Source organism: Chiloscyllium punctatum, chromosome 4 (genome assembly GCF_047496795.1).
Source record: "Chiloscyllium punctatum isolate Juve2018m chromosome 4, sChiPun1.3, whole genome shotgun sequence".
Classification (NCBI taxonomy): Eukaryota; Metazoa; Chordata; class Chondrichthyes; order Orectolobiformes; family Hemiscylliidae; genus Chiloscyllium; species Chiloscyllium punctatum.
Window position 1 is genome coordinate 33,682,774 of NC_092742.1, and position 22,161 is coordinate 33,704,934.

At 40.7% G+C, this 22,161-nt stretch overlaps 1 protein-coding gene across 3 annotated transcripts in view; it reads left to right on the forward strand.

Moving 5' to 3' along the window:
• Positions 1–22,161, forward strand: part of LOC140476173 (voltage-gated delayed rectifier potassium channel KCNH5) — a 312,744-nt gene that overhangs the window by 81,990 nt on the left and 208,593 nt on the right. For all 3 annotated transcript variants that reach the window (XM_072568342.1, XM_072568343.1, XM_072568345.1), the window contains exon 4: positions 13,576–13,704. In XM_072568342.1, coding sequence (XP_072424443.1) covers positions 13,576–13,704 — 129 coding nt within the window. The remainder of the gene's footprint in view (positions 1–13,575; positions 13,705–22,161) is intronic.

Here is a 22,161-nt window from a genome sequence, read left to right on the forward strand (position 1 = left end):
CTGCAGGAGCACTGCACTGACACTCACAACACTGGCATTGATAGCCACCTTGAAAGGCTTCATTTAATCCAGTGTGGCTAATACTGGGGCAGTGGTTAACATGGTTTTTAGGCTGTCAAATGCCTTTTGACAGTCTGCTGTCCACTGAAACTTGTAGCCCTTTTTTAACAATTCGGTGAGTGGAGCAGCCACGCTGCTAAAGTTCAGCACAAACTTTCGGTAAAATCCACTCAACCCCAGGAACCATAGTACTGATTTTTTTCATCAACAGTGTGAGAAATTCCCCAGTTACTTTCACTTTTGCGTCTTGTGGTGCCATTTGTCCACGTCCAATAACATGGCCCAGGAAGGTGACTTGGGCTTTGGCAAATTCACTTTTAGCTATGTTTACCACCAAGTCTGCCTTCCAAAGTTGATCGAACAAGTCCGATAAATGGGTAAATGTTCCTTCCATGAGTGACTAAAAATCACCAGGTCATCAATGTATACCACACAATTGGGTAATCTGGCAATGACCTTATTCGTCAGTCTCTGAAATGTGGCTGAAGTGTTTTTCATACCAAATGGCATGACTTTGAACTGATGTAGTCCATTTGGGATTACGAAAGCCAACATTGCCTTTGCTCTCCCTGACGGAAGTACTTGCCAATAGCATCTGAGCAAGTCCAACTTAGAAATGTAAGTCGTTTGTCCTACTTTTTTGACACAGCCCTCCAATCGTGGAATTGGATATGCATCAGTCTTTGTAATGGCATTGTCTTTGCGAGAGTCCACACATAACTGTTGGGTACCATCTGGCTTTGCACCATGACTATGGGTGAGCTCCAGTCACTGTAACTCACTTTGATTATGCCATCTTGGAGCATGCACTCTAATTCCTTCTGAACCTGTGCCAACTTTAGAGGGTTATGCCTATAAGGACATTGCTTAATCAGAACAGCGTCTCCTATATCTACATCATACACAATTAGGTTAGTACTTGCCAGTTTATTTCTGCATATCTCTCCATGTGAGAGTTAAAATTCTTTCAGGTCATTTCGGTTTTCTTTGGGAAGGTAACTCAATAATTTCTACCAAATTTTGACAACTTCCTCATTGTCCAATTTGATTTGAGGAATGTCCAATTCAGAATCCTCTGAACTTGGTTCTTCCTTCTGTGCTGTAATCATTAACACCTTCTCTTGCTTTCCTTCCCTATCAAAATACCTTTGAGCATATTTACAAGACACACTCTGTGAGATTTCTTCCTGTCTGGAGTCCTTATCAAGTAGCTCACCTCACTCAATTTCCTCTCAATTTGATAAAGTCCATTAAACCTGGGTTTTAAAGGCACACTTGTTACTGGAAGCAGCGCCAGTACCTTATCCCCAATTGCAAAATTGCGAATTTGTGATTTTTTATCCACTTCCTGTTTCATTGTATGCTGTGATACTTTTAAGTGCTGTCCAGCCAACTCTAATTCTATTTAATCATTCTCTAAAATTTGACACACAGTCCAGATGGGTGGTCTCTGAATTCTGAGTCATTCATTTCTCCTTAATCAATTTTAACAGTCCTCTTACTTCATGCCCAGAAGTTAATTCACATGGACTGAATTTGGTCGATTCATTCGGTGCATCCCTCCTCCCTTATCCCAATCATCTGGATAATCCTGACCATAAGCCCTCAACATAGTCTTTAGTGTTTGATGCTATCTCTCTCATGCTCCCTGTGATTCTGGATGAATTTGAACTGGTTTATTGCCAAGTTATGCAAAACCTCCTTGAATAGTTTGGATGTGAAGTTTGATCCTTAATCTGACTGGATCTCTATTGGTAGTCTGTATCTAGTAAAAGGTGAAACTAATTCTTCTACAACCCTTTTAGCTGTGATGTTACATAATGGAATTGCCTCTGGAAACCTCGTTGACACATCCATTATTGTTAATAAATACTTATTCCCATTTTTTGTTTGAGGTAGGGGAACTACACAATCAATCAAGACTCTTGTGAAAGGTTCCTCAAAAGCTAGAATAGATATTTAAAGGTGCAGGTTTTATTACTGCCTGTGGTTTTCTGATTAGCTGACATGTATGACACGCCCGGCAAATTCAACTACATCCTTGTGTAGTCCATGCCAGTAAAAATGTCTTTGTATTTTAGCCTGTGTTTTCCTCACCCCTAAATGACCTCCAAGTGGTAGCTCATGCCCTATTCACAGCACCTCCTTTCTATACCCTAATGGCAAAACAATTTGATTAGATTACTTACAGTGTAGAAATGGGCCCTTCGGCCCAACAAGTCCACACTGACCCTCCGAAGAGTAACCCACCCAGACCCATTTCCCTCTGACTAATGCACATAACACTATGGGCAATTTAGCAAGGCCAATTCACCTGACCTGCACATCTTTGGACTGTGGGAGGAAACCAGAGCACCCAGAGGAAACCCACGCAGACACGGGGAGAATGTGCAAACTCCACACAGACAGTCGCCCGAGGCTGGAATCGAACCTGGGACCCTGGTGCTGTGAGGCAGCAGTGCTAAACACTGAGCCACCGTGATGAATCTCTGTCTATTTCTTATCTGCTTGAATGTGTGATAGTCTCCATTTCCTCATTAAGATATAATTTATTAAGTAATAACACACAGGAATGCATTCACTTTCTTTCTCAGTAAATGCTTTTTGATATAACTGTTTTAACTCCCCATCTTTCTGCTGTAATTCAATCAGCTTAGCAGAGCCAAAGATACTTGCACATTTACGTATTTGCTCCTTCTCTGTGCCACTCACCTGACCAAAGGAAGTTTTGGATAACACTATGTCAGCTTCCTTATCTGTGCCTTTTGATCGCTCCTGTTTCAACTTGTGCCTCTATGATCATGAGATCGCACAATCTGGGAAAATTCCTGGATAAACTGTCTCCATGTCTTCACTTACCTGTGTCTCCACTGGCTTTCAACGCAAGTAGGCAGCACACCTACCTGTGAAACAGCTATATCATTTGCAAGGACAAATTGTATTCTTGGAGCTGAGAGTTTGTCCAGTACACCTACCACAAATTCTCCACTCTTCTCTGGACTCACTAGCCTTACTTTACATAATTGAGCACTTTTTGTCTCACCATGAATTCCTGTTACTAGTACCTTTTCTGGCAATAGTCTCTCAGGGATGCACATCTCCTCATCCTTCAGCATTACAGACTGAGAGGATTCTGTGTCCCTTAATATTGTAACCTCTTTACCTGCTACTCCTGGCCTATGTGAACAAACTTTACCCTTGCATGTATAACTTTTGAGCAGATCTGGCACTTTAATTCTCTGCTTTTCCACATGAGTTTGCATGACTTCAGGCAGTGAATTTTTGAATTCCTCCAAAATAATTACCTCGCTAAGGGCATCATAGGTTTGCTCAATTTTTAAAGCTTTTATCCATCTCTCAAAATTACTGTGTTTGATCCTTTCAAACTCGTTATAGGTATGACCAGGGTCCCTCCTTAGATTCCTGAAACATTATCTATAGGCTTCTGATACAAGCTGATATGCACTTAAAATGGCTTTTTTCACCTCCTCATACTCCCCAGATACCTCCTCTGATCATGCTGCGAATACCTCACTAACCCTACCTACAAGTTTCATTTGGATCAACAAAACCCACATTGCCACTGGCCACTGCATTTGTTTAGCCACCTTTTCAAATGAGATGAAAAAGGCTTCCACATCCTTCTCATCAAATTTAGGCAATGCTTGAACATACTTAAACAGTTTCTCACTCGGCTTCTGACTACCTGTGGCTTGCTCCTTCTCACTCTCTTCCTCACTAAGTCTACCATCAGCCTTTATCTCCAGCCTTTTAAGCTGACTTTCCCTTTTAAAGAACCCCTACAGAATTCAGTCTATTCAAACAAGACTTAATTATTATGTTCCAAATATACACAACAGTCCAAATAAGCAAACTTCCTTTAAAAGGCAGTGTAAATGGAGCATATGCTTACAGGTTGAAGTTGAAGGGCAGAAAAAAAAGTGTTTCCACACAGCTCCCTGTTGAACTTCCAACCAGTTCAAGACTGACCTAAAAAACTGCCCAGCTCAGCTGGAGAGCTGACCACTCCCCTTTCATTATACAGGTCACCTCTAAAACATGATCACTTAGGCCTGAAATCTCATCTGTTTACATATTAACAAAAGGCCTCTCAAAGTCCTTTTCATCTCTGTACCAAACCAGACAGATCTGAGCCCGGCCTGGTTTATTACCCCTCTGAAAAAAATCAAGGACAGAGTCTCCTTGAGCCAAGGAACAGCTTTTCGAAGAAAAGGGACTAGCTTTGTGACAATAGTTTCGACAGAATCATTGAAACGAATGAAAGTGACTGCACAGATTGAATAATGCAGTTCATTAACTCTAGAAAATCCTCTGATCCCAAGGAGTAGGCTAGTAAGCCTTTGTTGCTGTTTCTCTGTAAGGAATTATATTGTTTCTTCAGTAAAGAGACCAAAAATGTCAACAGTTCACCAAGTGTGGTCTATTAAAATCCTATATAATTGTACTTGGACTTTTAAAACCTTATAGTTCAGTTCCTTTGTAATAAAGGCTACTCTGTCATGTGGGAGTCTAGAACCCAGGAGCACCCTTGCAATAATGTCAGGGTGCTGCTCCTGACTAGGCACAACTAGCACAGCATGGACCGATATAAGGAGGAAGAGTAAAAAATACAGAGACCTTACCCGAAGCCTGAAGTCTAGGCAGCTGTATGTTAGAAACACATACAGAAAATGTTATGGAGTAGATCCTAGTTGCATTAATTAATAAAGTTTATGGCATAATCTTTCAGTAACATAACAGTAAGATTACAACCTGGCCAATCCGTGAATACTATATATTGTATTTAGTTTTATTATGGGATATAAAGTGTTTCTCACCTATCCACGTTACCGTCAATCTGCCATATTCTTGCCCACTCAAGTAACCATTCTGTATTCCTTCTGAGTTACTTGCCTTCTTCCTCATGGCCTACACTCTCATCTACCTTTGTCTCCTCAACAAACTTGGATAAATGTCACTTGATCTCTTCCTCTATCTGGGTCATTGATATAAGTTAAACATGTTTAAAATCCAAGAACTGATCCTTGGGATGTGCCAGTCAAACAATGCCCTGTTTATTCCTCATTTCTGTTTTCTGACTTTTCGGCAATTTTCCATCAATCTGAATATATTAGCCCTAATTGCACAAACCACAATTTAGTGTCATAACTTCTGGTACTTTATAGACTGTTCTTGTAACCACCTGCACTATATCCATTGCTTCTCCCTATCTATCATTGCTAGCTATGAAATAACCCCTAACACATTTGTGAAACATGACTTCCTTCTCATAAGTATGTGTTGGCTCTGCTTATTCATTAAATTATTTTTTAAATGTCCTGTTGACATTTCTTAATTATACAATGTAACATTTCTCTGCTACTGATGTCAGGCTAACTTGCATTTTGATCCCTTTTACTTCACTCGCTCCTTCCTTGAAAAAGTATTACATTTTGTTACCTTTCATTCCATAAAAACTTTCCAAAAATCTAAGGAATGCTGAAAGATCAATGCATTCACTTCTTGTAGCAAAAACTCTGAACGATCAATCTCAGTTAAATTATAAATCTAACTCCTGTTAAGTTAGAAGAAGAACGTTTGGTAGTTTAGACTATTGAGGGGCTTTGAGCATCTGAGGTTGATAAAATCATGAGGGGCACAGGTAAGGTGAATATCAAAGGTGAGGAGTTCAAAACTAGGGGGCATTTTTAAGGTGAAAAGAGAAAGATTTAAAATGGACATGAGGGGTAACTTCTAGGAATATTTGGAATAAACTGCCAGAGGAAGTGATAGATGCAGGTACTGTTACAACATTTAAAAGACATTTGGATAGTTACGTGAATCGTCAAGATTTAGCGGGATATGTGTCAAATGCAGGAACATGGGACCAGTTTACTTTGGGAAACTTGGTCGGCATGTTAAGTTGGACCGAAGGGTATGTTTCTGTGCTGTATGACTCTATGACTTGATGACTTCCACTTGACTAAAGATTCATACAAATCGCAAGCAAAATTTTTATTTTTGAGCTGCATGTTTGGGTTGCATAGTGTCTTGATCCACTGTTGTACCATTGTAAAATCAGAAATTGCTGGAAAGCTAAAGTTCTGAAAAAGGGTCACTCAACCCGAAACATTAACTGTGATTTCTCTCCTCAGATGCTGCCAGACGGGTTGAGATTTCCAGCAATTTCCGTTTTTGTTTCTGATTTCCAGCATCTGCAGTTTTTCATATTTAAATTGTTGCATGAGCTTTTTTATATCACTACAGCAATAGTGGTAAGGCAGGATACATATATTTCAAGCTCACATTTGCTTTGAAATTTCATCCAAATACCAGGAAAGAAAGAGGAGGGAGGAAATTGAGAAGGGACACTCAATCCACAATCAATTAGCAGTAGTTTTAGCAGGAAAGAGACAAATCTGTACGTGACAATGGCACTTCTGTTATTTTGTTAGCTTTGATTTCCTATAGTTTTCAAATGCTTTGCTGAAACAACACAATACAGTGAGGTCAACCTTTGAACGAGTAGTGAAATATTGAACTGACATACTATTGCAATCTATACTCACTGCTTTGCACTATACTGCTGAAACCATCCACCACAGTTAATAAATGGCAGGAGAAATAGCAAAATTTGGTATGAATGCCAGAAAGCATTTGCTTTGGCTAGGAGAAAGCAAAACTCCCACACAGCATTTAAGCTGTGAATGCCATTTCATCCAGTGAACTAATCAAGTGATACATCTGAATGGTGCCACTGTAAAAGAAGCTGTAATGTAATACATCCGTGAAATCGTTCCTGACAATAATGCTAATGTTTCCTGTCTGCTTTTTACGGTTTTACCAATCCGATTCAGAAGCACAGAATAAATTATTAAATTATAATGATTCCTGTTAGTTTTTTTTTCCCCTAAAATCCCGGCTGTCTGGAAAAAATATCTTTTTTGTTGGTTCCTGAAGTAGTATACCAAGCAAACAATGAATCTATTGGTATATGACCCTGTTAAAAGTGGGCAGGTTAAAGGTGGGGAATAGAGTCATAGATATGTACAGCATGGAAACAGACCCTTCGGTCCAACCCGTCCATGCCGACCAGATATCCCAACCCATCGAGTCCCACCTGCCAGCACCCAGCCCATATCCCTCCAAACGCTTCCTATTCATATACCCATCCAAATGCCTTTTAAATGTTGCAATTGTACCAGCCTCCACCACTTCCTCTGGCAGCTCATTCCATACACGTACCACCCTCTGTGTGAAAAAGTTGCCCCTTAGGTCCCTTTTATATCTTTCCCCTCTCACCCTAAACCTATACCCTCTAGTTCTGGACTCCCAGACCCCCGGGAAAAGACTTTGTCTATTTACCCTATTCATGCCCCGCATAATTTTGTAAACCTCTATAAGGTCAGCCTTCAGCCTCCGACGCTCCAGGGAAAACCGCCCCAGCTTGTTCAGCCTCTCCCCATAGCTCAAGTCCTCCAAGCCTGGAAACATCCTTGTAAATCTTTTCTGAACCCTTTCAAGTTTTACGACATCTTTCTGATAGAAAGGAGACCAGAATTGCATGCAATATTCCAACAGTGGCCTAACCAATGTCCTGTATGGCCGCAACATGACCTCCCAACTCCTGTACTCAATGCTCTGACCAATAAAGGAAAGCATACCAAACACCTTCTTCACTATCCTACCTACCTGTAACTCCACTTTCAAGGAGCTATGAACCTGCAGTCCAAGGTCTCTTCGTTCAGCAACACTCCCTAGGACCTTACCATTAAGTGTATAAATCCTGCTAAGATTTGCTTTCCCAAAATACAGCACCTCGCATTTATCTGAATTAAACTCCATCTGCCACTTCTCAGCCCATTGACCCATCTAATCAAAATCCTGTTGTAATCTGAGGTAACCTTCTTCGCTATCCACTACACCTCCAATTTTGGTGTTATCTGCAAACTTACTAACTGTACCTCTTATGCTCGCATCCAAATCATTTATGTAAATGATAAAATGTAGAGGACCCAGCAGCGATCCTCCACTGGTCACAGGCCTCCAGTCTGAAAAACAACCCTCCACCCCCACCCTCTGTCTTCTATCTTTGAGCCAGTTTGGTATCCAAATGGCTAGTTCTCCCTTTATTCTGTGAGATCTAACCGTGCTAACCAGTCTCCCGTGGGGAACCTTGTCGAACGCCTTACTGAAGTCCACATAAATCACGTCTACTGCTCTGCCCTCATCAATCCTCTTTGTTACTACTTCAAAAAACTCAATCAAGTTTGTGAGACATGATTTCCCACACACAAAGCCATGTTGACTATCCCTAATCAGTCCTTGCCTTTCCAAATGCATGTACATCCTGTCCCTCAGGATTCCCTCCAATAACCTGCCCACCATCGACATCAGGCTTACTGGTCTATAGTTCCCTGGCTTGTCCTTACCACCCTTCTTAAACAGTGGCACCACGCTAGCCAACCTCCAGTCTTCTGGCACCTCACCTGTGACTATCGATGATACAAATAATGGGAAATTCCAGTTGCAGGGCCCACTGTTGCTTCAACACACACCCAAAGCTGGTTTAATCTTCCTCCCTGACACTGCCTGCTCATTATGTATAAAAGTTGGCACAATTAGAGTTCAGCTACCTGGTTGTTTTGCCTATTGTCTGACTCATCTCTCACTACTACATGTCCAACTTTGCCCATAGGGGCAGCAGAATCCAGTAAGCAATAGTCACTGCCAATCCTCCACCAATGGAAGGATGTGATATTGAAGAATTCTGTTTCTCTTCCTCCAGTCTGACCCTGCTTGCTTTTCTGCCTCTGCCTCAATCTCGCTTTAAATCTACGATCCTGTTTATAAGAATGGTTCCAGGAATGAGAAACTGCGGTTGTGAGTAGTACTGTTTGCATTAGAGAAAAGAAGGCTGAGAAAAGACTTTGTACAAATTTTCAAAATCAGGAGGGCCAGAAAGAGCAGCTGCGAGGCTGTTCCTGTTTGTAAAATAAATAAGAACATGAGGGCATAGATTTAAAATCATGTGCAAACAAAGCAAGTGCAATGTCACACAGTGAGCATTTAGGGTCTAGAATACATACCCTGGAAGTGTGGTGGAGGCAGGTTCAATTGAGGCAAACAAGAGGGCATGGAATGATCATCTGGGTAGAAATTATGGACAGGGATATGGGGAAAAGGCAGGAAATTGGCACAAGGTAATAGAACTAGTGCTGGCATGATGAGCCACATGGTGGCCTCCTGCACTTTAACAATTCTGTGATTCTTTTATTAATTTCTAAGTTATTGGGTTTCCTCACGAATAACCTATATTGCCACGTTGCTTTTCCCTATCTTTCACGGTATTAGTCAAGTCTGCACCTCTGGTATCATTCTTATAATTCAACACACTTTAGCTAAAACATCTTAAAATATGGAAGAGCAGCAGTCCCAACAGCAAGTTTTGCAGGTCCCCACTTAATCGCAGCATGTTTACCATTTATGCAGACTTTGATCCAAATCTGGACAATGGGACAATCATTCTGCGCTCATAAGGAGTTTCAGTCAGGGCTAGGGGCTAGAAACAAACATTGTGCTTGTTAGGATGGTTGGAGAGGAGCAATCCTTATTATATTATGATAAATTTCCTTGGTGGACTGTTGAAATATATATTGTTTGTAACAGAATGTAAGTAGGTAGCGTACAATTATACCAAGAGAATTTCATCATGCTCAATGCTCCATACAATTTGTTTTTCAGAGTATAAAGCCATTGAATCAAATGACACCTCTTGTACTTTTGGCTTAGTCTGAGTCATGAGTATACATGGTTAAAACACAGGGCTGTGGTCTGGATCACAGGGAAGCTTGTCTTAGACTCCTTGATATTGTTACCAGATTAGTATATCCAAGGCAGTGGAAGTAAATCTCTATAAAGAAGCAGGCAGCTCAGCTAGTGACTGACACTGTAAAAACAATGACTGCAGATGCTGAAAACCAAATACTGGATTAGTGGTGCTGGAAGAGCACAGCAGTTCAGGCAGCATCCAACGAGCAGCGAAATCGACGTTTCGGGCAAAAGCCCTTCATCAGGAATAAAGGCTCTCCATGCTTCAGGCTCACTGCCTTTATTCCTGATGAAGGGCTTTTGCCCGAAATGTCGATTTCGCTGCTCGTTGGATGCTGCCTGAACTGCTGTGCTCTTCCAGCACCACTAATCCAGTAGTGACTGACACTACTGAACACGAATAGATTCCCGACTGCATCTTCTTAACAGTCCCTCATTACAACTAACTTGGTTTGATAATTGGCCGGAATTATCACCATGGGAGTATGGTTAATTGTTTCTTTTCTCTTTTAAATAGCACACTTTACTTAATATTCTTTAATGTCACAATTTTATCAAAAGAATTTGTGAGCATTTGCATGAGACTGGTTGTAGAAAAGTTTTGGGTTTCTTGAGAATAAGTCATACTCGAGCTATAATCCCTCGGATCTCAATCAGGGATGCATAATTCATCATTATGGTATTACAAAGAAAAATACATTGTAAAGTAGTATACTGTTCAGTTCTCTTGTTAATATGAAAAAAGAATTAACTCAGTTTTTTGTTCTTGTTATGATGTATTGAAGGCGAACTCTGAAATTCAAATTCCTCTCCTTCACCCAGATAGTATTAGCTACTTCCTTCTTATCTCGACTTGTTGTCATTTTGCAAAATCTTTCTACAACTTCTAATTATACATGCTGCCACTGACCTGTCAATCAGACCTATTTAACTAATATTTCCCTCCATTTTTAGTCTAGCCCTCTCTGGCCTTATTTGTCTGCAGTCTGCATGTCATCCTCAAATCTGTTTTCCAAACGTTTATATCTTTAATGCTATTCTGTCCACTTTTCCTTCACTTTGCAACCTCAGACCATATGGAACTATGACCATTGTTCTTCACATGCTTTCCCACCTTGACCAATGCCAGAAAGTCAGCATTTTATCTCACACAGTCTAGATTAGAGTGGTGCTGGAAAAGCACAGCAGCAAAAGCCCCTCATCAGGAATTGCTAATGCTCTCCATTCATTATCCTGTTGTTTTAAAAGATGTTTGTCCTTGTTCTGTGCTTTCTCATAACCTAGCTGTGGCTTATTTAGATTCAGCAACTTTTTTTTAACTTTAAGATTTTTTTGTTAATTGGTTGCATCCTATGGCAATGTTCTTGACTGTTAATTGACCTTTACCTCAACTTTACAGAAAAAAACTTTCAGTTTATCCATTTCTTTCTAATTCTGCATAACTGAGCACAATACAATTGATAATGTCCTTCCTCTTGCCCTAGAAGTTACCCCAGTTTCAGATGAATCAACAATTATTGTCCCTGTGTCAGCCCTTAGATGAATGTTGACTGGAGAAACTGGGTGTGAAGTGCTGTGTATAATGAATGGTTAATTCAATTCTACCAATTCAGTGTTACTGTCCAGGATGAATTTTGACCCCAATTTGTTTTGTCTTCGCTTTGCAGCTTAGTTCTTCAAGTGGCACTCGTAATATTTCAGAGAATGTTAACGCTTGGTCATTCCCTTGAACTTGCACTGTAGCTGCTTGAAGTTACTATGAATGTCTGTCAAGCTAGGCATAATTATTTTGGTTTTTAATGTGAACCATGATTACAGATTCCTTCTTGCACTCCATTATTGGATGATTTGGTCATTAATTGAAATCTGTCAGCCTCGTGCCTTGGTAGCACCATGGCTAAAACCAATAAAGTTGACTGTTCTTACATTAGTATTTGCATGCCTTCATGTTTATGTATTTAAGATCAAATCTCAGGAAGAAGGCAGAGGATTGGCACGAGGTGAATGTGCTCATTCTGTAAGCTTGTGCAGATCCTGATGCAGTGAATGGCTTTCTTCTGCGCTGTAATAATTCTGTGATAACAAATCTTTATCTTTGACTAACAAGTGGCAAGCAGAAGTTGCATCACATAGTAACCAATAATAAGCATCTCCAATGAAAGACAATCCAACTACCTCTTCTTTATGGTCAATGGTATTATTATCACTGAATTCCCCACAGTTAATTTCCTAGAGATTACCACTGACCAGATATTTCCTTGGACCAGCCACATTTAAAACTGGCCACAGGAATTCTGCAGCAGGTACCTCACTCCTGATTTCCCAAAGTCGGGTCATCATTTACAAGGCAAAAGTCAGGACTCGAATGGAATATTTCTCTCAAAGTTGCATCACCACTCCAGAAGTTCGCACATAGGCCAAGTAAAAGTCAACCCCTTTAAGTTGCCACGTGTCTGAGCAAAAAAACCGAAAGGAATTGCTTACCTAAATGGATAAGTTATGCAGAATAAAAGAGTAGAGGGAGTGTTTTTCACCAGTCTGTGAGAGGGGACAGCATAGTGGCATTGTTGCTTGGCTAGTTAGTAATCCAGAGACTTAGGTAATTTTTGGGGGACCTTGATTTAAGTCCCAGCACTCCAGATGATGGAATTTGAATTCAATAAAGTCTGAAATAAAATATCTAATGATGACAATTAAATCAATATCAATCGCTGTAAGAGCCTGGTTCACTAATGTCCTTTAGGGAAGGAATCTGCCATCTTTATCTGGTCTGACCTACATGTGACACTGAACCTAGAGCAATGTGGTTGACCCTTAGCTGTCTCTGAAATGTTGTAACAAATCATTTGGTTGTATGATCTGCTAAAAAGTCTCAAAAAAGAACAAAATTGGACAAACCACCTGCCACTGACGCAGACACCATGCATTGACGACCGTGAGCTCAGCTCTGTTAACCCTTCATCATTCTCCTTAGCAACTCTGGGGGCTATCGGCAAAATTGGGAGAACTGTCTCACAGACCAGTGAAGCTGTCATACTCACAAAATCATACCTTACACAATGTCCCAGATACAACCAACAATGCTGATATGTCTTCACCCCTCCTAGATAATGGTCACTGTCCATTAACCATTAACCATCCTGGTGATGGTTGTTAATCATATTTCACATTTATGAAGACTTCTGGAAGAGAGGGGATTGAATTTCAGTGCTGTCTTTCTATCAGGGTCATGACAATGCTGATCCTTGATACAACTTAATGACTTTATCTTGATAACTATACGCATATTACTAACTGAGCTGGAAGAGGAGATGATTGGCCCTTTTGACCCAATAACACTGATCTCACTTACACAATATCCATTGGCCTTAGCTAAAATTTTCTTTGCACTGGGTTAAATATGTGGAGCACATGGAAAAAGCTGACCATATTCTTCCCTTTTTGTCTTGACTATGCACTAAAGTTTTTGAGCCAGAATTAAATGAGGAATTTTCAGAGATCTCTGGGTCAGATTATATAACGTGACTCAGTAAAATGTAATCCAGCAGAGATCATGTCTGCAATACACAAGTCTAACTATTCATTCAGACCAAAATTACTAACTGTTCTATAACATAGACTAAGTGTGCTGACTTCCCCTTATGGAATGACATGTTAAGTGTGTTCATTTTTTTCTGTTGACAGGAACTCCAGTTTGGTTCTACATGCAAATTGCGCCCATAAGAAATGAATATGACAAGGTGGTTTTATTTTTATGCACTTTCAAAGACATTACAGTATTTAAACAACCCATTGAAGATGAATCAACAAAAGGTAGAATTTCTTTTCTATGGAGTTTTGATGTATTGGTAATGAAGAAATTCTATGTCACTTTCACAAAATATGTTTTGATGGTTTTCAGGATCTAGTATTATATTCTATTCCCTTGCATTCCATAATAATAGAAAAATTACAATGCCTCCAATACTTTGCATTAAAAGTTGAACAGCACAGTATGGATGAAAGAAAGCTAATTTTGTTTTACTCAATGGATCACTGAAACATCTGAATGTATTGTTTGCCTTATGTTTCATCCTCATGTTGCTTCCTCCCTTAGGGCAGCATGGTGGCTCAGTGGTTAGCACTGCTGCCTCACAGCGCCACTGACCCAGGATCAATTCACTGCCTCCAGTTTGTGTGGGTTTCTTCTGGGTGCTTCAGTTTCCTCCCACAGTCCAAAGATGAACAGGCTAGGCAGATTGGCCATGCTGAATTGCCCTTAGTGTCCAGGATTGTGTGGGTTAGGTGGATTAACCATGGGAAATGCAGGATTATGAGGGTAAGGTAGGGTGGAGGGGCTAGGTTTGGGTGGATGTTCTTTGGAGGATTAGTGCAGACTTGATGGGCCAGTGGCCTGATTTCACACTAGGAATTCTTAGCACTAATTTGCAGCCTTGGATCTTATATGTGTTCTGTTCTGCAGCCTGTGATGTTATTACCTGACTGTTCTAAAAATATTTCACATATTATTACGTTGTTCATTTCCCAATCTAATCATCCATAGTAAGATTACTAAATTATCCTCTAAACTAATTTATGGATGATTTTATTGACATTAGATACAAGCCAGTGGATTCATCTACTTCAGTGTCTTAAGCAGGAGCAATCCAAGTACCAAAAGTAGAGTCATGATAAAAGTACTTGTTTCAGTTCTCCTTTCTGTGGGGAGTCATTTGCTTCAAAACCAATGTTTTGTTTCATGTGGTGAGGCTACTGAACAAAATAGTAAAGGGTTACCACAGCGACTACCTCTGCAAAGGATTATGTTCATTGATGTCTCGTAGATAAAGCAGTACTTGGAGGAAAAATGTATTCATACCTGCACTTTCTTACCTAACAGCCACAATACTCTTTCATAGGTTTGTGAGTCTGTCTCAAGTTGATGCTTGACAGATACTTACAATGAAAAGCAACTCACAATTCATATTGACCCGTCTCCGACATCTTATCTTAACATGAGGTAATTCAAAACTCTGCTGCCTGTGTCCTAACTTTCACCAAATGTTATTCACCTGTTGCCATCCTGTACTGGCAAACCTACTGTGACCTATGGTTAAGCAGCATCTTGGTTTTGAAAATCCCATCATTATTTTCAAATCCTTCTGTGGCAAGGAGTGCAAGCATTCACCGTCTCCCAGCTTGTAATTCCGATAAGATTGTGGAATGTGTGAAGACGATTCATTAGGAATAAAAGGGGGAACTGTGGATGCTGGCGATCTGAAGCAAGAACAGAAATTTCTGGAGAAACCTAGCATGTTTGGCAGCACCTGTGGGGACAAAGTAGAATCAACGTTTCGAGGCGAGTGACTGTTCAGCAGGAATATTTGCTGCACCACTGGCTTCAGCTTCAGTTGTGCTCACTCTAATGATGACTGTCATTGTCTGCTTCATGGGAACTTCAGCTGTGCGTATGTTATGTTGGGCCACCTCATCTTGCAACAGAGAGGAATGTGTGAATCAGTGAGTTTTGTGCCGTGTGTTTGGGGTGATGTGCCAGCTGCACTTTAACAGTAAGCAATGTGGGCAAAGTGTGAGTGTGAAGCTTGAAGTGATTCTAAGTAAGTAAAGGGAAAAAGTAAGGTGGCTCAGTGGTTAGTACTGCTGTCTCACAGTGCTAGGGACCTGGGTTTGAATCCAGCCTCGGGCGACTGTGTGGAGTTTGCACATTCTCTCCGTGTCTGTGTGGCTGTCCTCTGGGTGCTCTGGTTTCCTCCCATAATCCACAGATGTGCAGACTAGGTGAATTGGCCATGAGAAATTGCACATAGAATTCAAGGATGTGTCGGTTAGGTGCATTAGTCAGGGATAAATATAGGATAATAGGGCAGGGGAATGGGTCTGGGTGGGTTACTCTTCGGCGGATCAGTGTGAACTTGTTGGGTTGAAGGGCCTGTTTCCACACTGTAGGGATTATATGGATTCTGAACCAGTGTTATGAATGTGAATTGTGATTGATTGAGAATGTTGGCTGGAGAGTGAACAGAGGCAGTGGGGAATTGAACAATGAGTGGGGCTAAGGATGCAGGAAAACCTTAAATTGTGCTAATCTCCTGGGAATGTGAAGTCTTGCCGGAAGCAAGCAGGTATCCAGTGGTAAGTGGATGTCACTGGCGAAATGTCAATATCAGTTAACAGGCAGGAGAAAGCATTGGGATCCCCACACCTGTTTTTACAAACTTCTATTCCTGTGAAATTATTTAAAGTGATAATTTATGTCACAAAAAAAAGTAGACAAAATGTAAACTATGAGGGGGGATATGTTTGATCTCTTGAACAAGGCAGGGGTATAGTGATTTCTGATGTAGTCTGTTCATTGGGTAATTAGAATGGACCTCACTGAGTCCAACTGAAGACTTATTTGCTGCAGTGCAGTATTGTTTTGTAGAGTATTAATCATATTGTACAGCACTTCTTGTTGGCTACATTCTGCAGATTAGAATTAATGGAAGATGGTGAAATATTTACCTCTTGCTGAAAACCTTGATTTGTTTCTTTACATGCTGTGTCCCTTTTGGTTGAGAAGGGTGCAAAACAGTTGAGTGATCAATTGACTTGTCAGGGACTTGCTTGGTTTTTAGCTTTTGAATAATGTTGCAATTTACTGCCATAGAATCAACTGAGGCAACAATGCACATTTATTACAATTTGTGATGTTCTGTGCTGGTCTGCAAATGTAAATATAATGTTAGTTCTGTGACAGTCGATAAGTTGTTTATTCAAGTCAGATTTCCGTGGTTGTGGATTGGAGTCATTACAGAAGTTCATAATTTAACTACCTCCATTACTTTCATGGTGGAATTTGTCAGATGGTTTCCTAATGGAAGCCAGGACACACATAGTAACTGCCTGAGCAAAGTTGATGGATCTATGTTGGATTTATACCCACTCTTTGACAGATGTCTAACTGTGAACGAATGGTGAAAATATAGCTCTGACAACAGAATCATAGGAAGACAAAGTGATCCCAACATGGAAACAAAGTGGGTGACAAGTGTGCCAATTGCAGTAGCAGTTATAAATTCAAAAATATATAAGACTGAGCATTTCCCATCTATTTAAAGCACACCAAACAATTCCCACTTCTTTAATCATATTATTAATACACTGATTTTCTTTTTAAAAGAGCAAGTAAACTATCCCACTTTTCACACTTAAGTGCATACCAACAATTTACTATTATTTTTGTTTGAAAAGGTGTTCAAGTCTTGTTTCTTTTCACACTTTGGAAATCTATACCTTTCACCATTGTATTCTTGTGTTCTGTGCCAAAAGGCACAACTGATCCTCAGCATGGATTTCTCCACAAGGTAGCAGGTTGTGAATCCAAACCAGCTGGAATGGCGGTTAAACTTCATTTGCCATTGGCATATGTTGGATTGATTTGGTAGTTGGTACTCAGTCTAGCTGGCTATGTTATTAACTCCGCTTCCTTGGCCTGGTGCTTTTGGCTCAGAGACAGGTAGAAGATCTCCTTTGTCTTACATGCAATACAAGACCTCCTATATCTTTCATACTTAGAAATGTTTCCATGAACACTGCACCAAAATATCAACCTAAATGAATGTACTCAAGCCCATGATTCAATAATGCTCGAACTTGGAGGTGAGATCAAGGCAGCTGTACACTTGATGGGATTTTGGAGTTGGGGTGGGGGTGGGGTGTGTGTGTGTGTGAATTTTAACCGAAACAGCTCAATTGTATCAGAGACAGGTTGAATTGGATGTCCATTTCCTATCACATTGTCACACTCAGGTTCTCACACCATCAAAATAAATCAAGCATAAATTCAACAAGGGCATCTTCTGATCTGAACCTAACCCGTTGTCTCTGAGGTGATTGGTTATAAATTAGCAATATAGAACTGTTGTATTTTTAATGAAGGAAGAGAAATTGCCTTTAAATAGGTCTGAACAGCTGATTTATCTGTAAACATTACAATGTTAGTTTTTACACATGCTCCTTTAATAATACATATTAGTTATGTTTTAAGCTCATTGTAAAATACAGGAGAAGGCCAACTTGTCATAACAAATGCGCATTGACTGATGAACTCATGGAAACTGTGAGGGATTGTATTATAAATCTATGAATTTTGAGTAGGCTGTGCTGTAATCCATTTCCAGCATTCTGTGAGAATGTAACCTTTACAGAATGCTGAGTTCCAATGGTCAGATGGTAACATTCAATTCTGCACCCATAGGGGAGGTGCTCATTACAAGATCACTGAAAAGAGGTCTGGAGACACAGTTTAGTTGGAGTTTAGGATTGGACTTGCTGATGTTTGGTAGTTCTGCTGGAAAGAAGTTAAGAGCTTAACTTAAGGTGTATCGTCAGGCCTCAGGAAAATGTCCTGGAGAACTGAGGGAGTGGGAAAGTCATTGTCTCTGTTGGAAGAAGCTGTGAGGAGTTCAGAATACCCATGCAAGCATTAATTCTTCAGTGCAGTGAGAGAGTGGAGATCAAAAAACCCACAGCAGTGTTTAGTTCATACAACTGAACACAATTAGAACTTGGGGAAAATCCAGGGACATATCTAGCAAGGTGGAGAAAGGAAGTTGACAAGAAATTTGGAGTTGTGCTGGTGAATACATAATGGAGTGCAGTTCTAGAGTCAACCCACCATAGGAAGGTGATCAATATGGACAGAAGCGCAAAATTGTTACAGAGCAGAAGGAGACCATTCAATCCATTAAATCTGCACCAGCTCTTTGAGCATTTTGACATAGTACCAAACCCATCCCTTTTCCCCAGAATACTGCAAACTGCTTCCATTTAAATAACTATCCACGGCCATCTTGAAAGCTTCAACTGAATCTGCTTTCATCACACTTCTACTTACAAACCTAAGCTACTTGCTGGAAAGAAAAAACATCTCACCTTCTATTTGCTTCTTTTGCAAAACATTTTAAAACTGCACCCTCTGGTTCTCAATCCTTTTAAGACCATAAAAGACCATAAGACATAGGAGTGGAAGTAAGGCCATTCGGCCCATCGAGTCCACTCCACCATTCAATCATGGCTGATGGGCATTTCAACTCCACTTACCCGCATTCTCCCTGTAGTCCTTAATTCCTTGTGACATCAAGAATTTATCAATCTCTGCCTTGAAGACATTTAGTGTCCCGGCCTCCACTGCACTCCGCGGCAATGAATTCCACAGGCCCACTACTCTCTGGCTGAAAAAATGTCTCTGCATTTCAGTTCTGAATTTACCCCTGTAATTCTAAGGCTGTGTCCACTGGTCCTATTCTCCTCACCTAACGGAAACAATTTCCTAGCATCCACCCTTTCCAAGCCATGTATTATCTTGTAAGTTTCTATTAGATCTCCCATTAATCTTCTAAACTCCAATGAATACAATCCCAGGATCCTCAGCCGTTCCTCGTATGTTAGACCTACCATTCCAGGGATCATCCGTGTGAATCTCCGCTGGACATGCTCCAGTGCCAGTATGTCCTTCCTGAGGTGTGGGGACCAAAACTGGACACAGTACTCCAAATGGGGCCTAACCAGAGCTTTATAAAGTCTCAGTAGCACAACAGTGCTTTTATATTCCAACCCCCTTGAGATAAATGACAACATTGCATTTGCTTTCTTAATCATGGACTCAACCTGCATGTTTACCCTTAGAGAATCCTCGACTAGCACTCCTAGTACTTTGGCTTTATGAATTTTCTCACCATTTAGAAAGTAGTCCATGCTTGTATTCTTTTTTCCAAAGTGCAAGACCTCACATTTGCTCACATTGAATTCCATCAGCCATTTCCTGGACCACTCTCCCAAACTGTCTAGATCCTTCTGCAGCCTCCCCACTTCCTCAGTACTACCTGCCTGTCCACCTAACTTCGTATCGTTGGCAAACTTTGCTAGAATGCCCCCAGTCCCTTCATCCAGATCATTAATATATAACGTGAACAGCTGTGGCCCCAACACTGAACCCTGTGGGACACTCCTTGTCACCGGCTGCCATTCTGAAAAAGAACCTTTTATCCCAACTCTCTGCCTTCTGTCAGACAGCCAATCCTCAATCCATACCAGTAGCTCACCTCGAACATCATGGGCCCTCACCTTGCTCAGCAGCCTCCCGTGTGGCACCTTACCAAAGGCCTTTTGGAAATCTAGATAGACCACATCCACTGGGTTTCCCTGTTCTCACCTACTTGTAACCTTTTCAAAGAATTTCAACAGGTTTGTCAGGTACGACCTCCCCTTACTAAATCCACGTTGACTTGTTCTAATCCAACCCTGCTCTTCCAAGAATTTAGAAACATCATCCTTTTATGGGCAGAACAGTTTTTTTCCCCTATCTGTTCTGTCCAGAGCCCTCACGATATTGAAAATGTCTGTCGATCTTCCCTCACCCTTCTCCTCTGCAAGGAAAACAATCCAGGCTTCTCCAACCTGTCTTCATAATTGAGATTTCTTACTCCTGGAGTCTTGACATTGAGGCAGTTAATAATGGAATGGCTCTTCAGGGAGTGGATCGGTGAAAGTGAAGATTTGTTGTTGTTGTGAAGTTTAATGAAACTTGGTGAACCACTGGATCCTTAATGTTTGGATAGAGTTATTGGGAAATCTGTTGGGATTGTACTATTGATTACTTGTTTGTATTTACTAATTGATGTGAGCTGTTGGGCGTTCAGTCATGGTAAACCAAACATTTCACCTGTGTTAATTCTGAATGCTCGAGATAAGTTGTACATGTATTGTCGATTATATCATTTTTTAAACTTGTGTAGTAAAGTCTTGCTGTTCAAACCTGTGGAATCTTGTGGCTTTTTTCTCTTAGTAATTTCCTGAGGAGTTCACCTTTAGTTCAGTTTAAGAATGAAAGGTTCCTGGTAACCACATCATAAAAACAGTGATGTTGCACCAGCCTACTCTGGGATTATAAAAAAATGTAGATGTCAAGGGGGGAAAACTGGGCTTCCATTACATCCATATTCTGGGTGAAAGTTTGGAAAGAATCAATTTCAAGAGGAATGAGGTCCTGTAGAGAGACGAATGGGCTAGGAAAGGAAGTAGAAGTTCCAAGGCTCCATTCTCCACTTATTATGTACATTAGGATCTTGGAATCAGGAGGAAAGTATAGTTAAATGCAGTGAGATGATGCAAGAGGGCGGAGCTGTTAGGATTGGCTGTGGGGGATATATACTGGTTAATCCTCATAGATTGACCTCAATATGGCTGGGATCATATCCTCACAGGTGGTTTGCAAGTGCTGTGGTAGGAAGCTTAAACCAATTTGAGGGGTGAGGATCTAGATGTAGCATTTAAAAGAGGAAACCAGGTACACAAATATTCTGAGCGATCTACGTGCTAATCTTTTCTAATCTCTCTGTCCTGCAGCATTCTGCGATCTCTCTCAATTCAAATAATATCCTGCTTTTCTTTTTTTTACCAAATTGCCATTTGGATACAGCATTGGCTTGAATGTAGAAGACAGAGGGTGGTAGTGGAGTGTTATTTTTCAGACTGGAGGCCTGTGACCAGTGGAGTGCCACAAAGGTCGGTGTTGGGTCCTCTACTTTTCATCATTTATATAAATGATTTGGATGTGAGCATAAGAGGTATGGTTAGAAAGTTTGCAGATGACACCAAAATTGGAGGTGTCGTGCAGAACGAAGAAGGTTACCTCAGATTATAATGGGATCGTGATCAGATGGGCCAATGGGCTGAGGAGTGGCAGATGGAGTTTAATTTAGATAAATGTGACGTGCTGCATTTTGGGAAAATAAATCTTAGCAGGACTTATATACTTAATAGTAAGGTCCTAGGGAGTGTTACTGAACAAAGAGATCTTGGAGTGAAGGTTCATAGCTCCTTGAAAGTGGAGTCACAGGTAGATAGGATAGTGAAGAAGGCATTTGGTATGCTTTCCTTTATTGGTCAGAATATTGAGTACAGGAGTTGGGAGGTCATGTTGCAGCTGTATAGGACATTGGTTAGACCACTTTTGGAATATTGCGTGCAGTTCTGGTCTTCTTCCTATTGGAAGGATGTTGTGAAACTTGAAAGGGTTCAGAAATGATTTCCAAGGATGTTGCCAGGGTTGGAGGATTTGAGCTATAGGTAGAGGGTGAACAGGCTGGGGTTGTTTTCCCTGGAGCATCAGAAGCTGAGGGGTGACCTTATAGAGGTTTATAAAATCATGAGAGGCGTGGATAGGATAAATAGACAAAGTATTTTTGCTGGGGTGGGGGAATCCAGAATTAGAGGACATAGGTTTAG